Source organism: Porcisia hertigi, chromosome 36 (genome assembly GCF_017918235.1).
Source record: "Porcisia hertigi strain C119 chromosome 36, whole genome shotgun sequence".
Lineage (NCBI taxonomy): Eukaryota > Euglenozoa > Kinetoplastea > Trypanosomatida > Trypanosomatidae > Porcisia > Porcisia hertigi.
Window position 1 is genome coordinate 3,526,969 of NC_090595.1, and position 15,615 is coordinate 3,542,583.

The following is a 15,615-nucleotide window of genomic DNA, read 5'->3' on the forward strand; positions in this document are numbered from 1 at the left end:
ATCTAATGAATTTATTCTCACGCGCATGAATGTGTAAATGTGTATATACAGAGGCGCTGCGCCACACACTTTTGCTCACAGAGCCTGCCGGTGGGGGGGCAGCATCAAAGAGAGCACAAGGAGAGGAGCAATGGGGCAAGGGAGAAGAATGGTGGAACAGTTCCCAGCGTTGTGCGGACCAAATCCACGGCTAAGTAAAACACACACACACACGAAAAAAAAGGAACAAGGGTACATAGCAGTTGACACGCTCTCGCGAACACGTGCAGAATCAAAGATGAAGCAAATGACAATGGGTAAGGAATACGCGTAGCTGACAGGCATGGCAGCCGCAGAATCGGGAAATCTGCCTGCATATGCGCTCTGCTCATTCCCAAGGGCTGGTTCCTCTCAGAGCATCCCTCTGTACCCCCCCCCCTTCCTTTCCCCTCTTACCCACGCCAGTTATCCTCTCCGCCTTGTTGTCATCTGCCCCCTCCTATCACAGTTCCTTGAGTCTCTCTTTTTGGTGCTCAAGACCAATGTGAGGTGCACAAACTCCAATGATTCACCTGTGTGACAGCTACACGAGGGGAGGGGGAGAAGGAGGAGGAAGGGAGGGGATTATGTCGACTCAGACGCAATTCGTGGTTACCTCCCCCCCCCCCCCCGATGCTGTCACTGAAAACTGACCTGGCCTACGCCACCTTCAGCCTCGACGCCATGCTGCTGAGCGTATGTGATGTAGCGATCAATCGTGTGTGGGGTTAGCTGATATAAGAGCAGCCGCCTTTCCCCCAACCACCGGAGCAACGGAAGCGAGGCGAAACGAATCCCATGCACCACCGCCGCCCGTTCCATTGCGGAGACAAGATTGCCCATATCGTCGCCAGCGACGCGGTCCGCCGTCTCCACGAGACCACCGGCTGAGCTGTCTAAGCCCAGAGCCGCGATCGACAGAGCGTTGAGTTTCTCTGGGCAGTCGATGGCCCGACGAAGCAAACTATGGCAAGCCACGTCGAGCACACAAAGAAAGGCAATGCCACACTCGACAACGCAGATACGGCTGCCATTGGCAGGCAGAGCTCGGCCAGATAGAGTGGGGTGCATTGGCAATGCGGCACTCATGCCCTTCATGAGCCTCGACACGGTTGCTGACGTCGCCACACCCTGCTCTGCCATGGATTCCTCGCCGCGTGTCGTCCAACTGTCAACCGTGGCGTCCGGGCGTAGCAACACAAGCGGCGCAAGATGTGTGCTGTAGAATCGCTTCACGAGTGCCTCTCTCTTCGCTCCACCCCTGGCACCTGTGATGAGCCGCTGAGACCAGAAAGCCACGGTTGCGGACATCTCCAACCCTACAGTGCCCGTACGCGTCGTCACACACGGATGGCGCCAGACGTGAGTGACATACAGCTCTGCGAGCGATGCAGGTGATGCGCCATGGAAGCCTGGCACGCTGCCGGGTGCAGCTGCCAACGTGCGAGCGTCGCTCACCTCGACAAGCTGGTGTGGCCAGCGCGGATCAGAGCAGGGCAACTTAGATGAACATGCCTCGACGAATGCTTGCTGCGGTACTAGGTGGGCAGACGACCGCGTCAGACACACACACTCTGCCACCCCTGCCGGGTCGCCAGGAAGCAATACGGTGACGCTGTGGTGACTGCTGGTGTTCGCCAACTGTAGCGAGGCGAGGAACTGCAGTTTCTGCTGATGTGGTACTTCCTGGGAAAGAACCAAAATCACGTCTGCCGGCTGATCGCAAATCTCACACACGAGGTCGGCTACAGACGCGCGCCGCAGTGAAGAGGCGGTGACGTCAACGACAACCGCAGACAAGGGTGAAGGGGAATTGGTCGTGAGCGCAAACGCAGGTGAGGCGACGGCTAGGTAGTTTTGCCTGCTCCGCCGTATCGGCAGAGAATGCATCGCGTCGGAAATAGCCTGATAGGTGGAGAACTCATTGGCATCGGGCGACAGCATCACATCGCACAAGCACCACCAGACCTCGCTGGCAGTGACGCAGGCAGACATGCGCGTGGAGGAAGTGGCACATATTTTGTTGCTCGCCGGTCGCATTTCGTACGTACTCCCCTTCACCCGCTCCCACCACCGCCTGGCCGTGGACCACGTAGCATGAAGCCACAGCGACTTCTCTGTGGGGCGCTTCCCTGATGAGCCCGTGAAACCCTCCCTCGGAGGTACAGTCAAAGCTGTGCAGCTCATCAGGAGCGCAGCGGAAACTTCATGAGGCATGGCGTGCAGGCGTTGTATCACTTCCGCAACTATGTTACGTGGTAGTGTGGAAGCCATCACACCGGCAGGACGTCCTCCAGCGCGTGCAAGCGCCTCTAGAAGCAACGCGCGCTCCGCTTCACTGTTGCAGAGGGCAGTCACAGCCTGCGCGAGTCGCCGAACTGTCCAAGGCGCTGGGAGCACGCCCACGCCGATCCCGCTGAAGGAAAGCTGGACGACGGCTTTCGTGGGGGTGTGGTGCATCGTACGGAAAGGCTCAAGGAGATCCATTTCATACGCGGTGCAGGCCAGCAACAGCTCCGCAGCCGTGTCATGAATGACCAGCGGGGTATCGGCATCAACTCGGCGTAACTCTGCAATGTAGCACAGTCCACGCTCAGGGCCCTCGGCCATGCGTTGCAGAAGTCGCTCTTTCAGAAACTGGATCGCTACGCGCTCCTCAGCCTGAGAGATGATCTCGGGCCACCCCCCAGGTTCTAGAAACGCACACGAAGCACAAGCTGTGTTCGTCGAATCCACTCCAAGGTGCACGTGCCGCGAACCCTGGGGGAGAGTGGGCAATGACTCAGCGAACGACACTGCTTCGTGAAGGGCCTCGAGCAGCTCACGGGGAGTCGGATAGGGGCGTCTCAAGCTCACCACCACCGCTGATCCACGCAGCCTGCATTGGAGAAGGGGTGCCCTGTGTGGCTCATGGGTAGGCAGGCCATCTGGGGAAAAACGGCACTTTGAGGATGGGTAGTGATGAGAAGAAACATGGATGGTGGTTGCGGGGTTTTCCGCTACGGAGAGACAAGGCTCTATGTCGACTGTTGACGGGGCTGGTGTCGGTTTGTTGTGCGCTGGTTCCGGGTGTGCAGCAGTGTGGACCGCAAGTGGCGCCACTGGTCCTACAGGGTCCACTGTTGATGAGGCTGAAACGGGTTGTGGTGGTGCAGGCGGTGCTTCACTGCAGGGCAGTGCCGGAGCCATCGGTGGTGGTGGCGGTGGTGGTGGCAGCGGCGGTGGAGTGAACAACTTCGCCGGTTCCCCTTCCTTCGCTATCGTTGCACCGCCCTCCACGCTTTCCAGGGCTGGAGAGAACAGTGTATTTTCCAACTCCTCCAGAGTGAAGGCAATGTCGGACGCTCCGTGGGCGTCGGAGGTGGCCTCCAAGTGCTGTGGCGTGAGAGCAAATGCTGGTGTCCAGGACTGAAGAGGCGGCAACGCTGCTTCACCAGACTGCGACGCCGGTGGAGGCGATGAAGCGCGGCGATGACGTAGGCCGGCGCTCACGACCGGCGCTGATGCCGAGAGCAGTGGTGCTTCGATTACCGGTTTCTCATCGAGCGAGACCTCCCGTGGCGCTGGAGGCGATGTGGGGCCCTTTGAAGCGGCCCCGCCCTTCGGTACGCGGATCTTTGATCCGAGATTCCTCAGGCTCGACGCGGGAATGGACACGCGACTACGCTTGTGCTCATCGGCAACCCTCTTGCCGAGTTCGAAGATGTCGTCCAGCAACGCGTTCGCCACGCTGTTGCCGCGGTGACGACGTTGGCGCTGCTGCTCATCTACCTCATCAACGGTCGGGTTTTCTGGGAAAAAAGATGTGGTCTCGTTGGCAGTGGCGCGTTTGTCAAATGACGCACCGCTACATGACGTTTGGTAGATTGAGGCCTGTGCTCGACGGATAATGTTGACCACCCAGATAAAATGAGGAGGCTGGTACGACAGCGTCTCCTGTCTAAGTCGGCGCATTAACGGAAGGGGTGGGGGGTGGGGAAAGAAGAACACACACACACACACACACAAATGAGGCGCAACGCGTCGGTGTATGCTTTTCTCTTCGACTAAAAAAAGGAGAGAGCCGCAACCAGTATGAAACGCGATTGGCACGGGCAAGATAGAGAGGAGCACAGAAAGGGGAGTTGAAGAGGAGCAGAGGCAGGCAGGGAGAGGTGCACATATTTAGACACACATGTCGAGTTGAGACTAAGTGCGCGCCACAGGAAAGTAAAACAAGCGAAGGGTTTGGTGCAAATGACGCGGATCGACGTATATACACACATATGCGTACCCCGGTAGTTCTCACAACCACCACGACACGAGGAAAAATAAAACCCCACATTGAGATTTATGTTTTCTGCAATGAGCCGTTTTTTGTGTCCTGTTCATTTTTTTTTTTTGGGGGGGGGGGGGAGGTGACGAGAGCTAAAGTTCAGTGCTATGGGCCTCGCCCCACCACCTCTTGCCAGAACCCGAAACAAGAAGCGATGCCGCGTTGTAGAGCTGTCTGTTGCGCTTGAGATGAAAGGGGCAACGATAAGAGGTAAAAGGGAGGAAAGAGTACGCGAAGAAATTGCGATACCGGAAGCGGAAATAAAGCGCGCCCCCCCCTCCCCTACACCCCCTCTCCCAACCACTGCTACCCTTCCTGTCGCTTGCGTCGCCCTCCTCTACCATTGATGTGTCCTGCGCTGCTCCCCGCGCACAGAAAACACCGCTCTACCTAGTCGCGGGAGCAGGCAGGGTCTGGTTGTCCTGGCGGGGGCGGCAAAAACCACAGCAGCACCGCTTCCTCTGACGACACCGGCGCAAAAGACTGACTGCGCTGCATCACTGCAGAAACGGATGCCACCTCGGCGCACTTGAGTACATCGTAGCCGAACTTCTCAACGTTGGCCGTGAAGAGCATCACATCCGATGCAGCTGCAGCATGGTCATCCTCTGCTGTGGTTGGTACCTGCACGGTCCACTGGCGCAGCATGACACTCAATGATCCGAGCAGTGGTACTATCACGCCGTCCATGTCCCGAGGTGGAAGCAACGGCCGCAACACACGCATCAGCCGTGCCACTTCGCGGAGCATTGCCATTACCCATTCGTTACCCCCCGGCGGCCAGCGACCCTTCTGCATCGAGAGGTGGCCCAGGCTATCCACCTTGCGGTATACGAGGGACCCCATTTTTGAAAAGAACTCGTTTCGGTGCGCTAGGGAGTTCTGCACGATACGGTTCCAGTCATTCTTGATGAACAGCTTCGTGTCAGGTGCGGTGGTTGGTGAGGAGGAGTCTGACGGCGCTGGTGGCGATGAAGTCCAGCCGACAAGGCCAAGCGCATTCGCCACCGCCAGCTCATTGTGCGCTGACGGGCCACGCAGCAACCCACCAATAGCACTTCCTTGAATGGCAGCAGCCAAGTGTGCTTGCAGAGCAGGGATGAAGTCAATAAGAAACGAAACACACTGCGAAGCGACGCACAAGTGCTGCGTGGTGATGGTGGAAAGCGTGCCTCGCTCCACTGCCCGCGCACCAAGCACCATGGCAGCTGTCTGTCCCTCGTACTCGTCGAGCAGATCGCTCATGCGTGTCACGACGTCGAAGGCGAGAAATGGAAAAAGAGCAATGTATTCATGATATCTGTGCAACAGATCCACCAACACCAAAAGGGAGTTTGGCATGACACGGCCTTCTACTTCGTCAACATCAGCAGTCTGTGCCGCCTCCGCCGCAGCGTGAGCCACGTCACCGTTGCCAAGGGCGGCATCCCCGCTACTGCATCGCACCCGCACGTAGAGTTTCGTGGCCCCGGTGCTCAACAGATCCCCCGCGTCGTTCGAAGCCGGTGCCACACGAGGCGAGCTAGCTGAAAGGCCCCGCCGGTTTAAGCCGCCGTCGCCGTCGCACGAGGCGAACAGTACTCTCAGCGAACGCAGTCGGAACGCCTGTAGCGCTGCCGCTTCCAAGGTGCACATGTCCCCCACCTGCTGTTGTATGGACTCGTGGACCACCTCTATGGCCGTCCATGTCTCCCCTGCCGTGACCATTGTCACCTTCTCCCGGTTGAGGCTGTGCTGATGGCGAAAAAAGCGCTTTGCAAGTCGCTGGACGCTGGTGCCAATCACCTTGGTCGGACGGTACAGAGCAAAACTGGCCGGCTCCCAGCCATCTGTGGCAAACGATGACGTGGAGCTGCCCATCGTAGACGACACCAGTGAAGTGGTGGATGCACTGTACTCTTTGAGACCCTCGCGTAGTAGAGACACCAGTCGGCCAGCCACTTCGTTTGTCACGCGCATCGGAAACTGCACGCTGACGCGCACAAGCTGCGCCACCTCCGTCATGGACGACAGGTGCGGCCCTTTCGCGTACTCTTCCAACAACGAGGCGATCAGTGTCTCCGCCTCACCACACACGCGCCCCAACAAGTCCTTCGTCGCCGTCTCTATCGTGGCATTGCAGTTATCGTACATGGCGAGCGCCGTGCGCAGCCCTCCGGTGAGGAGGAATCCCCAATTTTGGGATATGTGTGTCACGAAGTCCACGAGTACGTCCACAAACTGCTGCAGCACCTGCCGGTATCCCTGATAATTGAGGTGTGCCACAAACGCACATAACCGCTGACGAGTCTCTGGCAAGGCAACAGCAGCCGTGTTGGCAACGACGGCGAGAAGTTCATTTGCCTTCGCATCATTCAGTGTGCCCGTGTTCATCAAGAGGCTGACGAGCGTCTCCTGTGCCATGGCGTGAAGCAGCTCAACAATCTTCCCAAGGTATAGATGGTTTGCCGCGTGCAGCACACCAAGCCGCGTGACGCTCTGACACACCGTCCCCACGCGCTCGCCTGTCTCGCTTTCGCCGAGGCCACTCAGCATTAGGCGACAGTACTCTTCAAGCACAGCACCCTCCAGGTCCTTGCGGGCCTTCTTCACACGTCTCGGTACTTCCGCGAGACACCTCAGCTGCAACAAGGACCTCCACACGCTACTCGACATTGCATCCTTAGCGCCGCGCACTGCCAGCTCCATCTCCAGCAACGCGGATGTGATGGTCAGAACTTCGCCAAAGTCACGCTCGGGCAGTGCTGCCCAGTTCTCCACATCCCCCAACAGCCGCAACAACTGCTGCGCTGCGGTGGCGGTGTTGTGTAGTTGCAATAGGTTCTGTCGTCGCCGGTACAGCGTGCCAATGCGGAGGTAGTCAGCAACGAAGTGCTCACCAGCGCGCATGCCGCCCTCACGAGCCACTCGAGCGTCAGCCCAGACGCTGCGAGCATCGCCGCTCAACGAGCTGAACTTGCAGGAGGTAGCAAAAAAGTCTTCGGAGCGGTGTTTGACATGCTGCAGCAGACACCTTTCCACCTCCGACTCCCACGCACGCAGTTCTTTGTTGCGGCTCTCCAGATATTCGTATTCAGCAGCAAAGGTGTTAACATCCACCACCTCACTCGCTGTTGTGTCTCCCTGAACGGAATCACGGGCGCCTGACGTGCCCAATTCAGGCGCTGCTCCTGAGCTACTCTGTATGGTTGCTGGGGCGGGTGATGAGGTCAGCGTGGCGGCAGGTAGGGAGTCCCCCACCGCCTCCGACAAACAATGTATCTCAATGGCCGGATCGTAAGACGCGAGAAAAAATGACGTTGGCACCCCTGTGGGCCACGGACACTCATCCACTGTCGCTGCACGGCCATGGTGTGTGGAGTCGTTCCCAGCCCCCTCCGCACTGTCATCCCGCCACTCCGTCGCATTGTTTGCGATTCCCTCACTTCGGTTGATCTGGTAGGCCTTGGAGATGAGGTTTACATAACCACTGAAGAACTGACTGGGCGTATACTCGGCAAGCAAGGAGGCAGAAGACTCAGGCCCAGCCTGAGCAGCCGAGAAGGCACCGAGCACGTCCTCAAGGTCCCCCGTTCGGCCATTGAAGTCAAAAGCCGCATAGAGCTTTCCTCCCAGCCACGTGGTCCAGTCCACATTCGTGGTCGGCTCACCCGGGTTGTTCAGGATCGAGATGAAGCTCTGCCCCACGGAGTGCTGCAGCTGGGCGAAGTGCTGCTGGGAAACGGGATCGAGGGCGGTGAAGGGAGACGAGTCCTCGAAAGACGGCGACACAACGCCATTGCGCTGGTTGCGCTGCCGCTCGAGCTCGTCAGCAGCGCAGTCCTCTTGAAGCTGTCTGAAGAGTCCATCCGCCACGTGCAGCTTCTGCTCCGGGTTCGAGGCGGAGACCTCGTACAGCCAGTTGCACAGCTGGGTTCGAAGCGTCGCAGAAGACACGCCATTTCTTATACACTCCTCCACAACAAGCGAGGGAAGTCCCAAGGCGTGGGCGATATGGAGACGACTAAATCCGTGGTACACAATGAGGTGGGCGCAGATGGTTGCAGCTGCATCGTCACCGCAGGGAGCGATACAGGCGAGAGCCCTGCCCTTTTGTATGGAAAGGGGCGGCGTCGATGAAGTCAGCTCGGTGTGTCGCTTTGGATACGAGGACATGGCGTTCCATATACCTCCGTATTACCCTCTTCGCCGCGGATTGTATCGTACACACGTAGTGCGCTGTTGATATTTTGTTCTAGTTCTGCACCCGCCCTCGTGCTGCGGTCCCCGATAGCTACGCAGAGTGAACACTGTACGACTGCCCTGGCAGTCTTACGGTGGTGGAGCTCGTGTTCCTCGTTGTAAACCGTTCGAGAAAAGCTAGAGTGAAGAGCGGACGTAGTCTGAGAGTGTGGAAGGTAGAGCAGAGGGGCTGTGAGTGGGTGAGTATGCGACCGCCTCTCAAAGGCGCACGTTGCTTTCGGTTTCCCTCAGGAGCCGCGGGTGTCGCGTTTTTTTTTCTTTGGCTTCTGCGATGACAGCCGAGGCAGCTGACTGAACACCCATTCAAATTGCACCCAACGCGCCACAGTGAAAGCAGAAATGTACGTTTGAAAAGCAAGAAGAAAATCCAAAGATATTTTTTTCACATGGTCAGTGGAGAGGAGACAAGAGAGGATTTGAGAGCACAGCATACCACATCTACCCTTCCCGACGAACCTACGCAAGACATCTCTCTCTCCCCCCCCCCCCCCCATTGGGGGTAAGCGTCTTTTCATGTTGCAATGTTCATGACAGGTAATCCTGTGAAAGTGTTTGAGTGTGAGTGGGAATATCTTCACGGGGTGCCGGGGGGAGGCGGGGGAGGAGGGCGCGTGACACGGCTCCGCCGATCCTTGGCTTCCCTGCAAACGGGAAATGATGGGAGGGCTAAACTTTGAGAGGAAATTTGACTCCAAGGCGAAATGCGGGGAGGCGGGGGGAGTGGCGCGAAACGTGCTGGATGGCATCACATCCCTGTGACGAATAAGAGTGAAGGAAACAAAAAGCAGAATATGATGAGATTGGGCGGGAGGGAGGGAGGGAGGGGGGGGGGCACCTTGTCAGGTGCGGGCGTAGTGACAACAGCGAGACGATCAAGCATTGCTCATAGCGATGGTGGTGGTGAGGCTTTCTTAGCCACACACACGCACACACCCGCGCAAGAAGCTCAGCACGTATTCGTCTGCCACTCACACTGCCCTCGGCTCAATCCAGTGTATCTAATCGTTGTATATCTATCTCTGTGTAGCCTACCTTGAGTCCATGCCGAGGCGTGCCCACCTTTTCAGTACACAGAAAAGAAGGGAGGAGAGGTTGAGGTGTGGCTGTGTGAACTTATATGTACACACCACTCCGCTCAAGGGAAGGGAGTATATATATACATATATTATGTGCGCATAGAAAATGCCTTTGAGCACCAGAACCTCTCTCATTCACAGCTGAATGAGTGAGGAAGACACCGTGGGCAGCACCTCGGAGGAGTGACACACGGGGCAGGGCTTTAGAGACACCCTGTGGATCTGAGCTAGCCTGGATTTCGCGTTGTCAAGGCGGAATTACCTATGCGGAAGGCGACGGCAGCGTCGTACCGGAAAAAAGAAGTGTGGAATAAGCGCTAGCGGCGGCGGGAAGGACAGCACCGCGTGTGGGAGGGGCTGGCACCAGTGATCTCGGTAAAGTAGACGCAAATTATTACAGCAGCGAAAGCCGCGGGGCGCTCAACTTCGGTGTCACCAAATCGCGAGACCGGAGTCTCTCCAGCGCTGCCGTGACGAGCTTGGTCGCTCCACAGTCGCCGCGGATTCAACGCCCCTATAGCCTCTAAATCTCCCGCAGCGCGACGCCCCTCTCCCTTCCCCCCGACCCCACCCCCACTCCACACTTACACACACACACACACACACCTGATGCCGAATGACAGCTTTTGCTGCTGTTGCGGGTGCCTCTCTCGAGAACTGGAATCACGTTGCCTCAGCATGCCCGAGGTGAAGTAATTGCCATGGGAGAAGAAGAGGCAGCGTGGTCGCTATCCTCTAGGAGATTGCTTTGCATGGTCTCACTTGGAAATGTGTTGTTCGCCGGTGAAGCACCCTCAAGTTTCTTGCCAGCAGCAATGTCAGTGGTGATACCGGTGACAGGAAATACACTTGCATAGGATACCCCTTCTCCCTCACGTGTCCGGGCAGTGAGACGCTCCGCAGGTGAACTCGAAGCTGTGCTGCCATTCTCCTGGTAGCGTAACTCCACAGAACTGAAACCGCTGTCCTCCTCCAACGCCCTATCCTCACCTGTCTGATCGGCATGCAAAATGTCTACTGTTGCCACCCCTCCATCCTCCTTTTCGTTGCGGCGCAGATCGCTTGGGGAAACCACGGCCCCGCTCGACTGCAGAGCGTCGGAAGCGGGCGATGGAGTTGGGATCTTGCACAGCCCAGCCGCCCCAGTACCCATCACAGTAGACCCGCCACCCATCATGATCCCAAGCGCGTTGCCTTCAGGGGTGGACACCACACCGGTGACGCTGCCGCCAACGTTCAAACCTTTAGTCAACGACTGTAGAGGTGGCTCAAAAGTCTTTTGCATTTCCTCCATGTGGTGACGCTCCGCCAGTGGCCCCACAAAATCGAAAGAGGCGTTTCCAGAGTACTGCTGAACGAGATCTGCAGTTATGTTGTGTTCGATGCTGTGGGTGAGGGAGCTTGAGAAGTCTCGACCTGCCCCCCCTCCTCCACTGCTCAACTCGTCGTGGGTAACCCTCGCCAACGCAAACGAGCTCGTTGGGCGCGGTGGGTACAAGTCGGAGGTCACCACTGGTGTACAGGCGGCGGAGGGCATTACCGTCTTGGCAGGATTGTGGAGAGTCAGCGACGCAGTGGCGCCGGGAGAGCGCGCGAGTGAAACAGAAGAACAACATTCATTTGCCGGGGGCGTCACCGTGGACTGCGCAGTCATGACAGCTGCCTCCGTCTTTCCTGCTGGCTGCCTCAAAGGAAACGCGGGGAGTGGCGACAGCGCGTCAGAATCGCGGGAAGGCTGCATCGGCCGCGTGGCATCCTCGGCCACCGCATGCGCGCCAGGGATAGTGCAGCTGCTGGGCTCCGCCACTTCCGCCCGCTGCAAAGAGATGGCTTTCGGCTCGTTCCCCTTCAGGTTGGCGAGTGGGCTCTGCCCATCATCGCCGCTGCTGGAATACGTCGATTTAAACGAAGAAGAGTGAGAATAGGAAGAAGTGAATGAGCTGCCGCTCCTGGTTTCACTGCTGGGGGTAAGCGTCTGCTCTGCATGGGCGGGGTGGACAGTCAATCCTGGATGTTGCAAGGTTGCGTCAGGTGTATGCACCACAGCTCGCAGATTGGACGAAGGCAAGGGGCCAGACATGACGTTGCGATTGATAAGAATGGAAACTGGAGCTGCCACAGCAACCGGTGACGGGGGAAGATCATTTGCAGAGGTGTGGGTGTTCATTGAGGCGGTGCTGGTCGTGAGGGTGGCAGGCCGCTCCTGCCTGGGCGTGCCTTCGAGATCAGACGTGGACAATCGGGAAGAGTGCGCAGCGGTGACGGCAGGGCTCGAATCTTGTCCGCTGCTTTTCTCTGGAGTTGCTTCACCTTTGCCAGCATCGTCGTGACTGTAGTCATCTGCTGTGCTCATAGAATCCGATGGGACGGCCATGTCTGTCAAAGCAGCGGCGTGACCGTCAACCAGCTCCTGAGGCACCGCAACGTCGCACTCACGCTCACGACGACGCTGACCCGTAAGGGAGGCAGCAGCCAAGCTGCCGGTAGAGCTGCCTGGCGTATGCGCCGACACGGAAGAAAGTGACGTCAAATCGTCCTCGCTGTCGCCTTTGTCGATCATCTCGGGCATGGAGGATAGCCCGGACTCCCCCACACCTCTGTCGGTGAAGGAGGGGACGTTATCTCGCGCAGTTGTTGATGGTGCAACACCTTCCTTGCTGGAAGACAACTGCGCACTCTCGGTCCACCTGGATGTCGGCCGCATTGAGCCCGCCTTCGAGTCCTCTGTGCTTGGACGCGGTAGAGAGGCCTTGAAACTGGCTGGTGCTGGCAGTATTGGCCTATTCTCTGGCAAGGGGCATTGCTCAGCGGCCACATCTGACTGTTCATCGCGTAACATTGGCCGCGGTAAAGTAACAGCACTAGGTGAAGTAAATGAAGGCAGGACAGCAGTCCCGACCTCCGTCTCCGGCTGACTCACCGACTCAAGCAACCTCTCTATCAACTCAATCTGGTGCCGCTCCGCACTCTCGGCCAACTGAGCCTCGTATGCTTCTTTTTGGGCCTCCAGCTTCTGCACAAGAACAGTCAGTTGACCCCGCAGCCTCTGTATAGTCTCCTCGTGCTGCGCCTCGCGATCCCGCGCCATGGCGTGCACCTCTGCGTACAACTCCTGATACTTTCCCTCCACCGAACGCGCTGTCTGCTGATGTACCACTTTGATCTCGTCGTGCAGGACTGCCTCACTCTGCTGGCTCTTCCGCAGTAGCTCGACGAGTCGATCGCGCTCCTCAACTATGGTGCGCAGCGTGGCGGGTGAAGACTGTGTATCGAGCACCTGACGATACGCCTCCAATTCTCGATCTGAGTGAAGGAGGCGTGCCTGGGTATCAGCCAACTCCCGCTGTGCACGAGCAAGTTCCTGCGGCAGTCGCACCAGCGCCTTCCACTCCACCTGCAAGACACTGTAGCGGCGCGTCAGATCCTCTAGTTTTCGTGTTGTTGTGAGGAGCGCCGCGTCAGTCTTCTGATACTGTTGGGCCAAAAGCCCGAGACGCTCTCCTAGGTCGTGGATAGTGTCATCCTTCTTTCGGAGGAACGCATCATCCACTGCAAGCGCGAATGACGGCGGTGACGCACTCCTCTCCAACACGCGGCACGGTGCCACAGGCCCAGTTATCATTACCCCTCCGTCGCACTGAGAGGTGTGTGAATCAGCCTCTTGGCCACTGCTTTTGGGTGGTCGCCCATTGCCAAAAGCCAACGACCCAGCCGTGGCACCTGCCTGTCTCGAATATCGGCTTAGCTCGCCACGCACCGCCTCGAGTTCCTCCAGCAAAACGCGCGCTCTGCTGCCACGCGTGTCACGACGCAACCGGTCCACCTCCGCCCGGAGCTCCTCGTTCTGTTTCATCAAAAAGTACGCGCGGTGCTGCCAGTACTCTTTCCGACAGGCCTGCCTGGCAGAAGTAGCGACCCCCGGTGCTGCGTCACTCTTCGACGGGCTACACGCGGTCACAGCCGCCGCTGTGTCAACCGCGGCACCGGCTGCATTCGCATCATTGGCCTCACTGTACCTGTCGACCATGGTCTCTGGGACACCGTGCAGAGAGCGCAAGAGGACGTGTGCATGGCGCAGCTGCCTTTGAAGGCTAAGCACCTCGCATTTCTTATCGGCCAGCTCGCGCGTCAAGGCAAACCATGCATCCTCTGTACGCAACTGACCCTGAAGAAGTGACACTGATCCCGACTCTGTCCTCCGTGCGGGCAACGAAGCACAGCTAGCGGAGCGCACGCGCGAGCGCAGTCGATGCGGTAGCGGAGTGTGCGCTAAGCGTGGCGTCGCAGGCATTGCAACTTGTGAGGCTTCGTTGGTCACCATTTCGAAGCCGTGTCGCATTTTCTCATCCGCAGCAGACTTTGTCGACGAGGGTTGTGGCGACGGAGGCGTGTGAGTCTCAGACACGGCTGGTGGACGTGTGCTGTCAACTGCAGTGCCGTACAGTAACCGCAGCTGGCGTGCTGCCCCTCGGAGACCGCTTTTGCCACGGGAGCCCACAGCAACAGTGGTGGCGGGTCTGTGCAAAACATGGATGACGTGGGGAAATGAGCCGATACGCGTGCCCCCGGCAACGCGCCGTGTCGATGGTGCGGATGAGTGCCCGGGCCTCGCATAGGCGTCATGAGGCAAGGCACGCGAATGAGTCTTGGTCAGAGTCGTCGGCGGTTCGCTGTTGACGCCCGTGCCGAGGTAAGTGCTCTTAAACTCCGCTGTATTGAGGAAGCGACTACCAGGCAAGAACTGCAGTGCCTCCTCATCTGCCGTGAGGGGAGAGCGAGCGTAGATGCTCTCCTCGCATGTGTCCGTGGGGCAAAAGTGGTACTGTGATGTCATCGATATGGCGTCAGATAACGCACCATCGAAACGGGGGATTGGAGGGGAGAAGGAAGGGAGAGAGAATGAAGAGGTCGGGTCCTGTAAAAAAAAAAAGCGGGTGAAAAATGTGGAAGTGCCGAGCCCCTTCGCGTGTTTGTGTTGCCGTCCCTACGGTACCCCTCTGAGACGCTGAAAATAAAATGGTGAGAATAAAGCCGTACGCCTTCTCTATACAAAGGGGGGGGGGCTAGTTGTCACCGATGTCGTTGGACGAGCCAGTTCTTGCGGAGAAAGTGGGGAGGGAGATAAAGAAAACGATACGGATCGTCTATACTGTCACGGCGATGCTGGACTCGTGTAGGGAGGAGAAACAAGGGGGAGAGTTAGTGGGTGGGGTGAGTGTAAGTGAACGATGAGGGTAGGATGTATGCATGAGATCTAAACTGGGGATTATTTTTCAAGAAATGTGCGCCGGCGCTGCCCAAGTGAACAGGGACGAGTCAGGCAAGTCAGAAACGTGCGCGGGGGAAAATAGGAGAACAGTGCGCACGTTTCGATTGTTCTGGTGTGAAGTAAATGGAAGAAACCGAGGGAGGGGGTGTCAAAGACGGACGCCTTGACTGTGTCAAGTGATGAGCAAAACGAATAGAAGCGGAAGAGTACAAATGAGCCCCATTTGCGGGTAGAACTCCGGCAGATGAGAGGAAGGGGGTCACTACAATATCGCCTACCTAACGTACGTGACAGTTTGGCATTTCAAAGTTGAGTCTCCGAAAGGATTGGACACTTGGGCAGACGCGTGCAAAGCGCGAAGACAGACGAGCACACACACACACACACCGAAGAAAAAAATCCTATGCCCGAGGATCAGTAACCTGCCGACAGTAATATCAAAGAAACGAGACGCGCAGTCCGCATGCACGCCTCTTCTTTGACGGTGCGTCATTGTCTGTGCAGACGTCTAGGTACATGGTGTCGTTTAAAAAGTTATCGCTTTCAACTTTTTTTCTGAGCAGCAAAGTAGGGAGGCGCGCCTTCAATTTTATTTTCCGCAACGCTGCAGGAGCGCAAATCACTGCGGGGGGGTGGTGCGCGGCAGAAAATCTGCGCACAAAGAGACAGGCGACAAACTCACACAGATACACACG

The 15,615-nt window shown here is 57.6% G+C and overlaps 3 protein-coding genes across 3 annotated transcripts; all 3 read right to left on the minus strand.

Moving 5' to 3' along the window:
* Window positions 1-657: 657 nt before the first annotated feature.
* On the minus strand, window positions 658-3,972 carry JKF63_00904 (uncharacterized protein; the record flags this gene model as incomplete). The annotated part of the gene is made up of 1 exon (XM_067896953.1): window positions 658-3,972. One exon carries the CDS (start codon window positions 3,970-3,972, stop codon window positions 658-660), a length of 3,315 nt encoding a protein of 1,104 aa, XP_067753110.1.
* Window positions 3,973-4,723: 751 nt separating this feature from the next.
* On the minus strand, window positions 4,724-8,488 carry JKF63_00905 (uncharacterized protein; the record flags this gene model as incomplete). Its single annotated transcript, XM_067896954.1, has 1 exon — window positions 4,724-8,488. The coding sequence occupies one exon, from the start codon at window positions 8,486-8,488 to the stop codon at window positions 4,724-4,726; it is 3,765 nt and encodes a 1,254-aa protein (XP_067753111.1).
* A 1,836-nt stretch (window positions 8,489-10,324) lies between these two features.
* On the minus strand, window positions 10,325-14,485 carry JKF63_00906 (uncharacterized protein; the record flags this gene model as incomplete). Its single annotated transcript, XM_067896955.1, has 1 exon — window positions 10,325-14,485. The coding sequence occupies one exon, from the start codon at window positions 14,483-14,485 to the stop codon at window positions 10,325-10,327; it is 4,161 nt and encodes a 1,386-aa protein (XP_067753112.1).
* Window positions 14,486-15,615: the final 1,130 nt, after the last annotated feature.